The sequence below is a fragment of the Ostrinia furnacalis genome, unplaced genomic scaffold (assembly GCF_004193835.3).
Source record: "Ostrinia furnacalis isolate ACB-3 unplaced genomic scaffold, ASM419383v2 OfSCF1799, whole genome shotgun sequence".
NCBI classification, from domain to species: Eukaryota; Metazoa; Arthropoda; class Insecta; order Lepidoptera; family Crambidae; genus Ostrinia; species Ostrinia furnacalis.
In genome coordinates, this window is record NW_021132038.1 from 184,902 (window position 1) to 202,875 (window position 17,974).

General features: G+C 37.9%; 1 protein-coding gene across 1 annotated transcript in view; it reads right to left on the reverse strand.

Annotated features, from left to right (window-relative positions):
* Nucleotides 1–17,974, reverse strand: part of LOC114353723 (ankyrin-2) — a 63,009-nt gene that overhangs the window by 26,914 nt on the left and 18,121 nt on the right. Inside the window, 22 exon segments of the mRNA XM_028305800.1 lie at nt 737–867; nt 1,360–1,572; nt 2,151–2,316; nt 2,550–2,709; nt 5,059–5,092; nt 5,095–5,265; nt 8,164–8,252; nt 8,726–8,851; nt 9,352–9,512; nt 9,594–9,698; nt 10,043–10,162; nt 10,501–10,521; nt 11,991–12,111; nt 12,825–12,977; nt 13,552–13,723; nt 14,093–14,186; nt 14,331–14,452; nt 14,888–15,031; nt 15,639–15,785; nt 16,339–16,476; nt 16,683–16,781; nt 17,359–17,562. Of these exon segments, the coding sequence (XP_028161601.1) occupies nt 737–867; nt 1,360–1,572; nt 2,151–2,316; nt 2,550–2,709; nt 5,059–5,092; nt 5,095–5,265; nt 8,164–8,252; nt 8,726–8,851; nt 9,352–9,512; nt 9,594–9,698; nt 10,043–10,162; nt 10,501–10,521; nt 11,991–12,111; nt 12,825–12,977; nt 13,552–13,723; nt 14,093–14,186; nt 14,331–14,452; nt 14,888–15,031; nt 15,639–15,785; nt 16,339–16,476; nt 16,683–16,781; nt 17,359–17,562 (2,891 nt within the window).

The window sequence follows — 17,974 nt, forward strand, 5'->3', positions numbered from 1 at the left end:
GGAGTGTTCTCCGTCACATCCTCCCAATGCGCGCGGTTCGTCCCTCCTGCCATCAGAAAACTCAATTTACCCACCAATATCAACTCCACAACAACACTTGCTATACAATGCTGCTACTCTCAAGTCTCTCTCAATGCTAGACGAACAATGGAAGCTAAAGACAGTAGCTGTACCAACTGCCTCAATTATATGATGCTACCTATAATATTTTAGCATGCCAAAGCAGGCCTTTACTTCTAAATCATCTTCACCATACTATTATAAATTTCTACGCAATTAAAACTAATATCGACTACGTAAACGTTTATACATTACGAGTATTGTGAAAGTTTCAGAAGTGTAACAGTTTTACATTAAACACANGAAAACACGTGTAAATTAACTTATTTAGTGCGATGGCCAAGTCAATATATTTATGTAAAACGTTAAAGATTTCCTGGCCTGGACTTGGTATTACATGGATCTCACAACTTTTTACCGTAGAACAACTGAGTTGCGAGACTTGGTTTTTTTGACAAGTATTGTTTTTGATGGGATACTTTTGACTGGTTAAGAGTTTTGACTGTGACATATTCGTTGATAAAAAGAAAAAAAAGGCACTTTTTATTGTCGTTCCGTGCTTCTTAGGTCTTTTTATAGGACTTTGGGAATCTCCAAATTAGTAGCTCAAAGACAAGAAAGTTCTATTGTTTAGTAGACCGAATTATGATGAATGAAAGTTCTACCAGTTAATTACCTCGGGTCGCTGAGTCGTTGCCTCCATATCAGCTCCTGTTCCTCAGTGCGCAACGGCACCGTGTCGGTCGGCTGAGGGCTCGTTCGCTCCACTGATGTGTCGTCAGGAACCATTATGTTCAGGACGGCGATCTATTGGGAAAATTGATAAGAATAAGTGGCTTTATCAATGAAATGTAAAGTATTAATAGTACTTTGAATAGACAGAAAAGACAGTTCCCTGTATTCCTGTTTTTCATATTAATGACATTGCTCTTGATCAAACTATTTTGAGAAACTAGTCTTCTGAATTTAAGGTTTTTTTTCATCAAAGAATTTTTGTATACCATGTCCAGACACGGTGACTGTTATACATATTGGGTAGGTACGCTTCCAGTTCCAGTTAAGTAAAAAAAAAAGACAAGTGCGTGGCACGCGCATTGTAGGGTTCCTTAGTTGTCCGTCGTAACCACAATACTGCCTGTTCACCCTAAAATAAGTAAAAATGCATAACGCATTTATTAAGGCTAAGTTGCATCTCCGTTACTTTGACTGGGGTTTATGTAGGGAGCTTGACAGACTTTTGACATTTGTTACTAAAAGTAAGATGGTGCAATCCAGGGCTCGTATTATATAGGGACTCACCGGAGCCGGCGACGGTTCACCCTTAGGAACCTTCGGATCCCTCATGAACTGGCAGCGGCAGATCGGCTCCAGATCCTGGGTCTTGATCATCACAGGGAACGCAACGCGGTTCTCCCGGAACGCTCGGAACGGAATCGACAGCTGTTCTCCAGACTTGGCCACTGGGACCAGGTTGCCACCAAACTCTAGGTAGATGGGCTTGCCTTCGTGGACCTGGAAATAGATAATATTATATTATTAGATTTATTGGAGCATGTTGGTACAGTGGGCCACAGTTCCAGCTACCCATTTTCGTTTTTGTCTCGCTCTCATCAAATGGCCATTCTTTGCTATGTCTGTATGTATTTAAATGGGTAGCTGAAAGTGTAGCCCATAAAGTACTCTAAGCAGATTTACAACAAATACACAGATATTATGTAATTGAAAACTAAAAGAGCATTTCCACTCTTCCCATGGATAACGTAAAAATATGTAAACATCAGGGCTCCCCAACCTATTTGGCCAGTGCGGCGAGTGTAGGCAAAACCTTAATTTGCCTTCAGTATAGATTATGCTCTTGCATTAGGCCTTCGGAACCTGTATATCCACCAGGGTGGAGCGTTAAGGCCAAAACCTCCATTTACCTCCAGAAATCATGCTCCTGCATTAGAAACTAAATGACCTGATGATGATGATACAAAAAGAGAAAGGAGAAAGAGTAGGAAATCTTAAGAATATTATAAGATTAAAGACGTTAAGTAATCTACTCTTACAATTTCACTGGGAAGTTTTATAAAATTAAGCAGGTGTACCTCAACATCCCTGCTCTTGGCGACTTGTATGAACCGTTCGATCCTCTCCAAGGCCTTGTCCTCCTTGTCGTCGGTGACACAGAACATGCGAAGCTGGGCCTGGCAGTCGTCGGTCCGCTTGGCGTACACCACGAACCGAGCCATGAATGGCACGTGGATCGCTTCCCTAAAATTATTTTACAAATTAAAGAAGAGTGTATTTTGAGAATGCCGCTGTACAAGGAAGGCTAGGCAGCACGCATAAGAAATATTTCCTTACTAAGCTAAACTTTTGTCTGTAACTAGGTAGGTACTATAAAATAGTAATTTAGAGTGCTTAGAGACTAACAAATTTTATACTTACTTACTGGCATGGAGTAGTCTAGATAAAAATAGTAACATCACTAGCGTTTGTCGTACCTGTACAATTCTGTAGCCATTTTAGTGGCGTCTTCAATATGTCGGCAGTCGATGAGCCAATACCGAGCCGAGACAGTCGTGGTAAACGACACGCAGTCATTCACGAAGGTCAGAGGAGTGTTCTCCGTCACGTCCTCCCAGTGAGCGCGGTTCGTCCCTCCTGCCATCAGAAAACTCAATTTACCCACTAATACCAACTCCACAACAATACTTGCTATACAATGCTGCTACTCTCAAGTCTCTCTCAATGCTAGACGAACAATGGAAGCTAAAAAGACAGTAGCTGTACCAACTGCCGTAATATATTATGATGCTACCTATAATATTTTAGCATGCCAAAGCAGGCCTTTACTTCTAAATCATCTTCACCATACTATTATAAATTTCTACGCAATTAAAACTAATATCGACTACGTTAACGTTTATACATTACTAGTATTGTGAAAGTTTCAGAAGTGTAACAGTTTTACAGTAAACACAAAGTTTTCTTTAAAACAATGTAGAAGATAGATTGGAAATCTGAAAGATAGGTCAGTAAGAAACGAAACAAAATCAACAGAAAATGTTTCCAAAACGGCCTATATAGCAAACACACAACAAGCAAAGACAACACATCACACAAAAACAAATAACGTACCATTTTTGTATTGTTTACAAATGAAAAAGTGACTGATAATGTGGCACACTGTGTTCTGTCACCTGTTTCTTACAAATATAGTGCTTTAGTCTCAAAACGAAAACAATGAATCTACGTCATCAAACTAATTAAAGAATTTGCAGTCTGGTTTTTCGAAAAACAGATCTCTCGAAGGACATTCACTGAACATAGCCCAAAATCCAATTGAACGAAAATAAATATAAAAACCAAAACGTGTTTAGTGAAATAATGATAAGAACAGAAATGAGACAAACGGAGAGAAGATGAAATGGAACAAAACTGATAGGCCGTTTTGGAAAAGAATTCTGATAAGTACAAGCAACTAAAGAAAATTTTGGGAACACTGACGCTTATAGTGAAATGAATATGGCGTATATGGCACCGCATCGATTATATTAGTTAACATTACGCTTATACTAAACAAACAGATATATTGTGTCATCAACCTCTTACAATGTGCCAATACAGTTGCAGTTAGTTATGTCTAGGTTTTATGTTTATTTGTACACTTGTTCTAAACCGACAACGTCCAGTGAGTAAGTCGCAGTGCACTTCTTGACGTCCCAAGACACATGTATGGTATGATACAGAGTGAACGTGAATTAACAAAGCGTAAAAATCTCAGCCCGTGCAAAGAGGAAGAATGTATGAGAAGCAAAAATGGAAAAGCATTCAAAAGTGATAGAGGGAAGAAAATCAATGTGTCTGATAGTTATACTCTTCGAATCGATCTTAGAGTATAAATATCACATAGAAATAATGACTCGGTGAAAAATCATTAACGCAAAATTTGTATAGGAAAAAGAAATTTTCAACTGAAAACAATGAAACTCAAACCGACATTTTGATTCTGTTTTATAATATTTCTAATTTTTTACCTTCGAGAGATCGTTTGCGAAATACCCCTGTTGGCGCGCCGATAGGTGGCAGCACATTATATAGCGCCACACACGGTGAGCGTGCAACACACACAAACACGAGAACAAAGACAATGTAGACACGCACAATACGCACACACAGGGACGCGTCCCTTTAGCTGCTTGGTGTATTTGCTATAAGCGCTTAGTTGCTTGATTAGGTTGATAAGAGTTTTGTTTATGAGCTCATATTTACTTCATAACTTTTACCCACATGTAATGTTTTTGATCATTGAGAATGATTCTAAGCTAAACTTGTCAAAAATAACATGCTCATCCCTTTGTCTATAAAATTGGGAGTTGTAAATCTACAACTGTAATATTTTTGTTAGCTACACTATTTAATAAAATTTATCAAGGAGAAAAAAGTCTATAATAAGATACAGATTGATTGAACTCTATCGTTTTGACTATAATACACAATCAATTCGTAAAATGATCAAAATCTAGGTAAAACTCTACCGATCTCATAATGTTAGACAGTAAACGCTATTCGAACCTAAACAAGTTGATTGAATGGTTGAATTTGTCTATTTAAATTCTACATAGCTAACGTGTTGTAATGGAATATTGGTTTCACTTCACTAAACTCATTTTACCTAATAAATGAAAGCCGATTATCTCAAGCCTAATTACTTATATCATAGGCAGACTTACCTCACGAGTTTGCAAGCAAATTATTATGTCGTCAAGGTAGCAAGTACAAGCCATACTCCATTGCAACACTTCACACAGATCACTCAGTTATTTCTGACTGAAGGACCGTTTATCAAGCCAAATGGCACTTAATTCCATAAGTGAAACGTTTCAAAGTTTCTTTTATACAGTATGTTAATTTAATTGATAAAACTTGAGCTATTTGATAAAAGTCCTCGGCCATGTCTATAACTCAATAGATCTGCAATAGTATAAAAGCAAACTATTGTAATCATACCTGATATGGAGCAGAGAAGTCTAAGGGTTGGGCTGAAGATGTGCTGTACTGGTTTGTCATGCCCTGAGTATGTGGTCTTGGAGCCGGCATACTCAGAGTGATAGCTTTATGGAACTTCCTTCTCCGTGGTTCAACTGTCACTACGGGTGACACTGCTACGCCTCGTCCCAATAATTTTGCGGTCAACTCCGAATCTATTATCTGAGCCTGAAATAACATATCTCCTATTATGTTGAAAGTTTAATTTTCTAAATCTTCATTATTTCTAAAGACCAAACGCGGATTTTGCCAAAAAGCGGTCACGTGAATTGCAAAATTAAATTGTAATAATAATTTTGGTAAATAATATTAAGATATCACTTACCATTATTTTCAGATGCAACATAAATTGAATTGTTATCAGATGTTTCTTTTCTGTTTTTTTAGAAAAAAAAACGTATAAATCTTTCTACTAACACAATTTTCTTTTGTAAAAAAACATAAGTAATGATTTTCTTTTGAAATAAAAGGTAGGTGGCGTAGAGCGTTTGGTGCAAAAATAAGCAAATATGAACATATGAAATCACAGGGAAAGCATTTAAAAAATAAATCATATTATTTTCTCTGTACGTGTGTAGCAGAATCTTCTATTTCTCACACATGCGCTTCAAAACAAGATGCAACACACTTTGATACTAAAAATTAATAAGCTTTAAACATCCAAAAATAATACAGCAAACATAAACAAAATACAATCATGCAAGTCTCACGTTTGGTCTTTAGGAAATAATGCACATAATCGCATAACATTCAAATAACAATTGAACATAAAAGCATAGAGACATTACCCAATAAATTTAGCCATTACCTTAAAAATACTTATTTATTTCTACTTAGCTAGTAAAATCATACGTCACTCCAGTTACAAGTTCAGTTAAATCACACAAAATTATAAAGTACAAAGTTCATACATTATAAGGAATACAATAGTATCTTATCATGCTAATAAAATCTGAACCTAAAGACCAACTAGAGAAGATTTACTTTAGATGTAGCGTTCAAACGCAGTGTGAGAAACCCGACTGATTGACAGTGATTTCATATTTCAACTTTGCTTATTACAAAAAACAAACGATGATATTAAAAACATTTTATTGAAATTCCCACTACATGAGTTTTGCTTAAACATTTTTAAGTTAATTCTAAATTTATTGGGTATGACATTATTCCTAAGGAGTAACGTACATCCTAAATGCTGGTATATTATTATTTCTTAAACAAATTAATCACTTTGTTTGTAGATAGTAAGTGAGCTTGTATGAATAGTAAAATTACGATATGTGAGAAAATTTTAAGCAATGGAATAAAATCGACACGTTCCTCGTAAATGATTAGGTATACAACTAAGCCTTTCTTTCCAACGAGATACAATTATTTCAATTATTAAGTGAAATAATTTATTTTAAACTTCCGAAAATATAAAAGCTAAACTATATTGCTGCAGGTATCTCCGTTGAAAAGAACAAAATAAAATCAATATAAACTTAAAAAATATTCCTAACAATGTAAAAAAAGATTGGTAAAAATTTGGCATTTCCATTTTGTACTTTAGTTAATCTAAAAACTACTGATAAAATTGAACACAACCGTTTTGGCGATTAAAACCATAAAACTATAAGAAGACTAGATCAATCAATCATTCCAACACCACTTGTTGATAAAAATGATAAGAAAGTACTTGTAGATAAAATTATAAAGGTATACAAAGCTATAAGAATAACGTTATTAAGTGTAATTGGTAATAATCGTTATATGAATATTAGGGTGGTCCTTATTTTTCGACTTTTGAATTATCCCCGGGGCACTTTCTTATTCGATTATATACCTCTAAATATGAAATTAGCTTTTTTTGTTTTTTTTTTTAGTTAAGATTTAGAGGTCGCTACCAGCTGTCAAAATATTTACAAAAGCTTTGAAAATCTTAAATCATGGTTTCATAAATGTTTTATTTAAGTGTTTATATCACATTTTACGTGCAAATGAACATCGCTTAGATAGAATAGACAATCGCTTCTTGTCCCCTTCTCCCCTCAACCCCTCTTCTATACCGACCATAGTACCGACGCGTCGAGATACTAACAAGTAAACTCTTATATCTTAAAAATAATTGATTCAAATATGTACATTGTACATAATATCTTAGTTTATAGCAACAACAATAATTTTGTAATATTTTTATTTGGCTTTGGCTTTAAAAATGAATGAATCTATCAAATACAGATTTAGTTTTTACTTAAAATTCAAACCTTGGTAGCGACCCCTAAATGTCTTTTAAAAATTAAAAAAAAAATAATGAAAGACTTTCATATGGTATATATTCAAATTACGTGGTGCCCCGCAAAATATAAGAAAAAAATTTTTTTTCGTAGGAATAAGGACCACCCTAATGAATATCGTAATATAGTACAAGCAAATAGCCGACTACGTCGAATTTTAAATTAAAGATTGGATATGAAATTATACAAAAGAGTATCAAGAATACAATAATATTATAACTTTTTAAGATAGTGTTGATTACTAATATTTATTATGTGATTATAGTATAAAAAAAACATATTCGTATTTCAATAGTATAACTTTACCAAAAGACGTTTTAGTTGATGTTTATGGCACATTACATTCAATAAATAATACTCAAAAATGGTAACTACGAGTGACTAGAAAAATACTTAATCTATAAAGAACCTATTTCGATGATCTTTAAAATTGTGAAGGCAATATAATGTGGAATTGAAAGACTTACAAAATCCACAGTTTCTTTACCACTAAAAGGTATAAATATAGATTCAGAAGGGAATAAACTACACTTGAAGGCGACTGTGATGTAGCTCTAATTGTTGACTATGAAGCATCGGATGAAAGAGTAACTATCCTTCCACAACAGATTACACATTCATTAATACCAAACATAGCGCAGTATAGAATTTTAAAGCTGTTTTTAAACTCTTGGTTTCTGTTTTGACGCTACCAAATGAGGGAAAAGCGTTTTTTCTTAGAAACGTTATTGACCGTGATCTTTTTGAGGTTTTTGTCCTTGACGCCCTTGCGAGGCTTGAAGAGGTTTACCTGGAGGCCGACTTTGATCTTCTTGGTGAGGGCGCCCTGAGGGAACACCGCTTGCACTTGGGGAACCACGGAACTGGATACCATGCCACCTTGAATAGAGTAATGACAATTTAGAAATTTTGTATTATTTTGAATATTGTTGCAAAAATATTAGAAGAGTTCCTAAATGAAGATCAAACTTTAAATAAATAGAGGTAGGTCGGTTTTAAAACAAAATTGAGAATTTGGGAGTCAAGTGACTGGATCACCAGACGAAAATTCAGATGCAAAATGGACCCTAACCAGTAAATACATTTTAAGAGTACAAGGGTACATAACTGCATCAATGTTTAAATTTTGATGAAATCTCAAGGGTCACTTCATCCTCAGGTACAGTCGACAGCATATCATACTACCTCATACTACACATTTTTTTTTTGCAAAATAGCGCCTATTTCAACTGCAAAAGTCTACAGCATTTTGCTTGATGTGTTGTCATAAGTTCTGTACTTGTGGTTCTTGGAAGTTTTCTTTTTGTATATTATCTTAAGGTATTATTATTAAGAAGGATATTCAAGGTTACCTTCAGGCCCGATAGCGTGCACCTCCTGCCGGATCCGGGATATGACCGCGAAGTACTGCGGGAAGTCGTGCGTCAGGATGCGCGTCACACGCGGCGCGTCCCAGCCTTTCTCCTCTTCGTTGGTTTCTGTTGGAAGAATGCCAAGTTTTATAAAATGACACATCAAAGTAGGAATCAAGATTGGTCTTAACATTCATCTTATCGTCGTCATCACTTCAGCTAAAGGACGTAGGCCTCCTCCAATGATTTCCAGATTGACCGGTTAATAGCGGCCTGCATCTAGTGCCGTCCTGGTTACAACCTTTATGAGGTCATCTGTCAACTTTATGTCACCAAGGCACAGATGGTTAATTTATAGACAAGCGCGCAGCCTGGATGCACTCGAGAGGTGGACAGAAAGGTCATTTTCTAATGACCATTGATAAGCGTGTGCTCCTGCACAAACTTGAATCAATTCTGAGAGTCATTTCATTATAGTTAGTCTTTCATTTGCAATTCGCTAGTCTTCAATAAGTGCCTATATTGTGAATATTCCTTTCTTGACTCGTTACATCAATTGAAAAGTGTATGTTTGATACTCTTAACAAGTGGTTTTAAGGTACTTTACAACATATCTATGTCCTTACCTTCAATTTCCAAAGTCTCATGCAGTATGTCTTGAACGACGTCATCAGTGGCGTCAGCGTTGTGTTCGCGCCAGCTCGTGCCGTTGTCTGAGCGGAGGATCACTATCTCCCTCTCTTTCCCTCGGAGGGATGCGTAGTGGGGGACCTCGAGGATGACAGGCCTGTTGGAAAATATCATCAATTAAGTTTCAATTTACCAAAGGAATGAATTTACCTACAATGGCCACAAAAATGACTCTTACCCCAAAAACTTAGCAGAAACTGGTCCCATCTCCAGAACCCTCGCTGCCAGGGCCTCTCCCTCCATCAGGGGAGGCATGTGGTTGATCCTGGACGGCTTGAGGTATCTACAAAATAGCAAAATTATTATATTACTTACTTAAGTGTTCAGTAAAAACAGATACGGAAAATAGGTACTACTGGTATTGCTTATTCAATATTTTTTCCTGTCTATGAACAGAATCTAATTTTTTACCGACTTCAAAAAGGATAAAGGAGGAGGTTTTCACTTCGGTTGGTATATTTTTTTAGAATTTTATAAGATCGTAAGTCCACTCTTTACAGGTAGTTAAAATTCATAATCAAGAGATCATAAATTGTGTTACATAAACAACTTACAAAAAAAGCATAGAAGAAGACTGATAGAGTGATAGATAAAGTAAAACTGATAACATTTCTTTCGTTTCCATACCTGCAAGTAATCCTAGTAGGCTGCTGAGCAGAAAGAGGGGGCACGATAACTCTGACCCCTCCCCCGCGGCAACCCCGCAGCGCCCCTCCTCGGGCGTCCACCAGAAACGATACCAGGAAGCTACACAGAAACAAACATTCATATTNTTTTTTAATACAGTGGACAAATAAGATAATAGACAATTTAGCAGCTAAAAGACACGCCGACAATAATGTTTCTAGATGATTTGGTAGCTTAGTAACTAAAATTGAAGATACATTACAAAACGCCATTTCAAGACCTACGACATGCAGAAGACGTTAAATCGTTCGATAGATAAAGTAATATACCTTGTGAAGTTAATTAAAAAAACTATTTTGTCATACTCGTAGTTTCGAAGGAGACAGAACTAAAAATTGAAATTGAAATATTTTAAAAGTAAACCTTAAATTACGGTAATTAATATGAAATTAACTTACTTCTTCCATTGCAGCTTTTTTCTGTTGGTCCATGTTCAGATAGCGTGAATGATAAGGATTTTCATTAGACATTTTTATTAATCTGAAATAAATGATGAAAGAGAAGGATTTCATTACAAAATATCTACTTCAATCAGCTTTGTGAATTGGAAATAAGAAAAAAAACCTGAATCACCCTCGTGAAGTTCAGTTGGTCAGTACCTCTAGTAGGAAAAACTTTCGAGTTCGTTTCGTTGCGTATTCAAAGTGTCATCGAAAAATTTTGTATGAAAAATTAAACAGCGCCCCCTAGGGCGGCTATAATATAGGGGGCGCTGTTTAATTTTTCATACAAAATTTTTCGATGACACTTTGAATACGCAACGAAACGAACTCGAAAGTTTTTCCTACTAGAGGTACAGATCGACATAAGGTAAGTATAGACTAGGGCATTTGCTTGTAAGAACAACGAGCCGCTCTATGAATCAAACTTCGTACATTTTACCTGTGCTGTGTTGTACCATTCGTATGAACGTTATACCTACATACGAGAAATTCTGATAGTCAACTAACTCAATATCGTTAAAAATTATAGCCTTCTAATGCACATTATGCCTAGGCGCAGGTCACCGAATTTCCGGCCGATAGTTGGGCCCGATTCTAATTTGTATGAAATCGAAATCGGTGTAATGTACGCACTTCCATACATGCCCATACTGGAATATACTGCCATCATGAAATGGAAACTTCCAAACAAACTTTCATCCATCCATTCAGCTATCTTCAGAAACTTTCGAATATTTTTATTTAGGTACTAGCGGCCGCCCGCGACTTCGTACGCGTGGATCCCGTTTTGCCCCCTTCATCTATCTTACGCGGTTTAGATTTTTCATACAAATGTTTTTTCCCGCTAACTCCCGTTCCCGTGGGAATTTTGCAATATCCTGTTGCAACTAAGCTTTAAGTTTACTAAGGTCCCTACATACCAAATTTCAAGCGTCTAACTTAAGCGGTTTAGATTTTTCATACAAAAGGTTTTTCCCGCTAATTCCCGTTCCCGTGGGAATTTAGGGAATTCCTTGTTGTAACTAAGCTTTAGGTTTACTAAGGTACCCACATACCAAATTTCAAGCGTCTAACTTAAGCGGTTTAGATTTTTCATACAAAAGGATTTTCCCGCTAATTCCTGTTCCCGTGGGAATTCCTAAGTATACTATAACCTGCCCAGGAGTATGAAGAATAATTGTACCAAGTTTCGTTAAAATCCGTCGAGTAGTTTTTGTTTCTATAAGGAACATACAGACGGACAGACAGACAGAAAGACAGACAGAAAGACAGACAGACAGACAGACAAAAATTTTACTGATTGCATTTTTGGCATCAGTATCGATCACTAATCACCCCCTGATAGTTATTTTGAAAATATATTTCATGTACAGAATTGACCTCTCTACAGATTTATTTTATAAGTACATATAGATAGATAATAGGTATTATTAAATAGGACTGACTTGGGCTGCGTAGGATCCACGTTGTAGCAGTAGCCTTCCGGCGCCTGCGCAGTGCTGTACCGGCTGATGCTCTTCACCACCACCTCCTGCTGCGGCTGGTACGGCATCCCGTTCACGGACCCTGGGAGAAATGACTCTATCAGTTGGTAATAGAGCTTAGTTTCATTTGGAAAGAGATTCTTTTTGAGAACCCTGGAGAAAAAAGTAACTCGATACGTAAAGTTACCAATTTTTTTGAGAAATTAGAAAATGAAATGAAACAGACGATAGTTATGGCTATATTTCACCGGGACACCATGGCGGCGCAACCAGTGGCCGCTACCAACAAAATGTACCTATGCAGCTTTGCGCAACCAAACGGACACCAGGTGAGTAACCCTCTATAGAGCTGTATACATTTTGTTGGTAGCCGGCGACTGGTTGCGCCGCCATGGTGTCCCGGTGAAATATAGCCCTTACCGCTCTATTGGTCTTGACATCATCAGAATTGAGACACCTGTATTCACAAACATTACTAAGAGGTCTCACAGTGCGCGTGAACGCACAGGGTATCACACGAACCAATCATAGAGGTCTATTCAACGCTGTGCGTTCCATTTGCTACTTCACTTAAGCAAGCATCGTTCGTGAATACGGGCGAGAATTTCTATAATTCCTAAGACACAAATATCGAAAGCTCGTGACGCGCCTTTTCACGATAAACAACATTCATCGTCTCATCTAAGTAGTTAGTAATTTCTAAATTTTGAACGCTTGTTCTTTTTAATTTCAGTCCAAGACCAATACTTACAGATCTTGGCCTTAACAAAATTTATTTAATTTCTTTAATATTACCTTGAGACATTTCCATGATATTCTTATGGCTCATGGCTGATTCTGTTCTCTCGTCTTTAGTGACGTCGATGGGCAGAGAGTCGTCTCCCAAAGACTTCATGTCGTCCGCAGTCAGGTAGCGGTACGGCTGGTCGTTGAGGATGGTGTCTTCTCCTAGGAGGAAATAATTTTTTTTTTTGAGGATAAATTCACCAGAAAATAAACCTTACGTATTTTGTTTGTAACTGCTAGATCATGCACAATAGAAGGGTGTTATAAATTTACCGTCTCCTAGGCTGAGTTGGACCACCTAACTTTGACGATAATGGTGTTTTGTTGTATGGAGTTTGACAGAGTTTTGACGTTGTTAAAGTTAAAGTGAGATGGTGTAACCCAGCCCTAGTGTCTGTCTGTGACGTTCCTCCTAAACCAATGGCCCGATTTTGATGTGGTATTCTTTTGTTGAGAGCAGACTTGATCAAGAGAGTTTTAAGTCTATAATTTATAAAGATCTGTTCAACGGTTTGAAAGTCATCAGCTCTTTTCGAATTGATCGGAGAACGACAGCAATTAGGTACATAGATCGGAAGTTTTATATTGATTTTATTTTTAGTTTTTCATATTTCAAAGGTCTCTTGAACAGCTTAAAAAACATCAGCTCTTTTCTAATTAATAGCAAGGCGAGAGCAATTTCCACAAGTCTTTTTAATTGTTAAAAGTCTTTCACACAAGACATAATCAAACTTACCACCTTCTTCTTCAGAGTCCGACATGAAGGTTTCCAGCATGGTCTCTGGAGCCACGACCTTGTACTTCTCCTGGGAGGCCTGGGCCGTGGAGGGCTCGGACACCTCCTTGAGGGTCTCCATGACTGTCACGTAGCCTAGCTTGGACGCTATGTCTAGAGGCGTCTGGCCGTTCTGTAGACAAATAATATTGTTTAGATATTACACTTTGTTAAACGTAAAGTTTAACAAATGATGGACTTAATGTTAAAGGCATTCTCTACCAATCAACCAATGGTCTAGAATTAATTGCCTTTAAAGTTTTGTGGTAAGACTACTTGTCTAAGAACCAAAGATCCTAAGAAAACATTGTTGCTGTAACAAGTTCTTTGTTGACAGACAAGTGACATGTTCATAAAATTACTAATTAAAGACCACTTCCACTTTCCCATGGATGTGGCAAAAGACGACCAAGACCCAGTATAGGGAATGTTGACCAAAACCCTCTACTTGGCCGGTAAATTAGAGAGACCTTGAAATGACCTGATGATGTAGGAAACTTACCGTAGTCGTAGCATTTGCGTCCGCCTTATGCTCGAGCAGAATGTTGACAATGTTGATGTGCCCCTGCTGGGCAGCGTGATGCAGCGCGGTATACCTGATGTCAGAAATTATAAACTTTAGTGGAAGAGGATAATTTTACTGGTCGGTCAAAAATTTTAAAGTTACTTAGGTAATTTAGGAAAAATATTTTTTTTCTTCTATTATTATACCCACTCGGCCACTCTTGGTAAAAACTTACCCATGTGTAGTCTGGGCCTTGACTGAAGCACCATTTTCTAGTAAGAACCGCACCATGTTAGCCTGCCCGTAGTGGCTGGCGATATGCAACGGTGTGTAGCCACCCTTGGTGCAGATGTCCACCTAAATAAAAATAGTAAAATTATTGCATGCATCCTTCATTCCTGGTATCCGTAGAAGAATCAAAGTAACCGACATAGTCCGCGGAATTATCAAGATTAAGTGGCAGTGGATAGGGCACAAAGTCTTAGAACTGATCTCGTTGAGGCAGAAAAGTTCTCGAGTGGCGAACATGGATCGGAAAACATAGGGTAAGCAGGCCTCTCATAACGAATTAGGGCAGCGCAAGATCTGTCGTTGAGGAAATCCGAGGAAAGGCCTTTGTCCAGTAGTGGAAGCATTTGTAAAAGAACAGCCGAAGATCATTATGTTGTATAATACGTTGTACCAGCTGGAATCGGAATCTTTATCCACTAGTGAGCTAGTCACACTTGGTTGGCCAAAGACATAGAAAGTTATGACTAAGAAGAAGAAAGAAAAGTCGAAAAAGAACCTTACCTCTGCTCCATTCTTGACCATCAGCTGAGCGACCGGCACCCTGTCTTCCTGAGCAGCTAAATGCAGAGCTGCAAGTCCGTTCTTGGCCTGCTGGTCTACCTGTGCTTCATGCTCTAGCAGTAGCGAGCACATTTCTGTGTGGCCCTGTTGAAGAAGATACATTTCTAAGAAGGCGAATCGAGCTTAAAACGAATTGGAGAAGATAATGTAGAGACGATAGCATATTATTATCAAAGTAAATTGTAGTGTCAATTTTCAATATTACATTATATTGTCAGCTTCCAAACAAAATTACAACTGTGCCTGGTAGCTTTTTAATTAGATTTGAATTTGTGGCAATTATTTGTTAATTTTTATCATATTTTTAAATCACAATTATTGTAAATTGTGTTTTACTCGTATACAGGGTGTTAGGTAAATAGGTATAAAGTCAGAAAATTGATATCTTCATTTTAATATTGATATCTTCAAATAATGATATCAAATTTCTGACTTCACCATACCATTTATATGTCCATGTTAACATGGGCTAGTGTCGGCTCATATACCCGTTTACCTAACACCCTGTAGTGTTTTATTAAAAGAGGATTTTCATATCCAAAACATAGAACTGTCTTCTTTCTAGGTCTGGAAAAGATATTTTATTCAAATTCTTTACTAATTTCGATCGAGACTACATTCTGTCTTCTCTCCCGCTCTGGAAAAGAGTTCATTCAATTTCTGGCCATTATGGAAGAAGTCAAATCCAAACCTGTTGGGCTGCTAAATGAAGAGGCGTGAACCCAGCCTTGGACTCCGCGTTGGTCAGAGCTCCATACTCCAGCAAGGTGGCTGCCGTCTCCATCTGGTTCTTGCGAGCAGCGATGTGGAGGGGCGTGTGGCCATTCTTGGCTACGGCCTGGAGACACAAAAGTGTCGTTGGAACTATTAACTGTATTAAGTAACTAAGTTATTAACTCTTAACCAGGCTCAAAAAAGTCATTGGTTTTCAACCGTATCTTCATAGCATAAAGTTCAAATTGATGTGGGCTCTGTGGATACCAGAGCGTGGTTAAGGGTTAATAGAAAAAAATACCATTATTTTGGCACATACAAAACTTTATGAACAAAAATGTTTAAAAGTGTGCCAAGAAGGTCGTCTAACCAGCATTAGTTGAAACTTATGTACCAAGACCCTGGTTTTCAGCAGGCGATCTTTGGAGTACTGGCTAAAGAAGTAATTACTGCCAAAATGGACTGTCATTAAAACTTCATTATGATGATGAGTCAGAAAACCCTGTAATAACCATTCATATCTAGACACTTTTCTCAGCAAAGTCCTACTTTTGGAGCAACCTAATGACATGCTTCCTTTGTCTCCTCTATACAATGGTGTAGCAGTTACTCAGCATAATAATCGTCCCTGGTTTGAATCCTATCAGAAGCAGTAAAACTACTATGTTTCCCCTTACCTTAGCATCAGCACCCTTCTCCAACAGAGTGGTGGCGACAGCCTGCTGGTCGTACTGAGCAGCCACGTGCAGTGGAGTCATGCCGTTCTTCCCCGCTTGATCGGGGGAAGCCCCGTGAGCCAGCAGGAGGTTTGCTACCTGCGTTTTGAAATTACATTCATAAACACCCCAAACAAATCTTATGCATAGTCATAAATCTTTATTGCATCATGTGTTACGTAATGTAGGTAAGTAACGTAATGTGTAAAATGTAAGTAACGTTTTTTAAGTTATTGGGTACTTCGCTTCGTAATGCGATTTCGAAATAGATTCTATTTGCTAAGGTAAGCGTAAGTCGCACATACCTTCAAGTTCCCATACTTCGCAGCAAGATGAAGAGCTGTGAATCCTTTCTTGGTAGTTGCAGTCAAAGGAGCATTGTGCTCGATCAGTGCTGCAGCGACCTGTTGGGAAATTAACTAATTTTATTTAAAGCTCTTATAATTTGCAAATAAGTAGTTATTAAAACTGTATTAGATGCTATAAAGTAAGCAGGATAGCTTTCCACCTCATGGCCCTATATCCAACTCTCATTCCACCGCTGCCACTTCTGTGCAGCCATGATCTTCAGCTTGCGACTATAAAAACACGACCAGTGAAGGTCAATTTTGTCCCAGGGGAAAGCTAAATTTTTACTGAAAATAGGAAGAGATCGAAATCCTTCACAAAGCGGATCACAAACGACAAAAGTTCTTATCATTTTCAAAGGGGTGGTAAGTACTGCAAACTTCATACTATAGGTACACCATGGACAGCAGAATCCACAGAATATTCTCATAATCTTTATTAAGCTACTTACGTCATGATTATGTTGTTTAGCAGCGATGTGCAGAGCGTTGTAGTGATCAGCCGTCATTGCCCTCACGTCGGCGCCATGTTGCAGCAATAGCACAGCAATGTCGACGTTGCCGAGTCGTGACGCGATGTGCAACAATCGATAGAATATGCTCATAATGACACAATTAGCATTAAGGTACTTACATCATGATTATGTTGTTTAGCAGCGATGTGCAACGCGTTGTAGTGATCCGCCGTCATTGCCCTCACGTCGGCGCCATGTTGGAGCAATAACACGGCGATGTCGACGTTGCCGAGTCGTGACGCGATGTGCAACGGCGTCTGACGCTCGCGGGCTTTGGCTTCCACTGCTGCGCCGTTGCGGAGAAGGATGCGGATTATGTCCGTCTGAGGAGGAAGATAGAAGAAGAAGTAGAAGAAGAGTCCACCAAAAAGACAAACCGATTTGAAGCATTTCCTCGCTTATATTCTTGGGTTAAATAAGTTACTGGACTATTCCCACTTCGTTCCCACCGCTGCAACTCCTGTGTAGCCAGGATTTACAGCTTGACCACCATAAAAACCCAACTAATGAAGGTCAAGTTTGTCCCAGGGCTGCAGGGGATAGTTAAAACTGTCACTGGACCCGCAACGATCAATCAGAAGTACAGAGTTAAATAAGTTGCGAGGCTTTTTGGATAATCCAAAAGCTAGAAACATGAAATGTGTATTTACCATTAGGTAATTCCATCTTTTGTTCGCCCGTGAAAGACTTTTCACAAGCTTGTCCCCCCCCCCTAATAATAGTAATAATAACTTG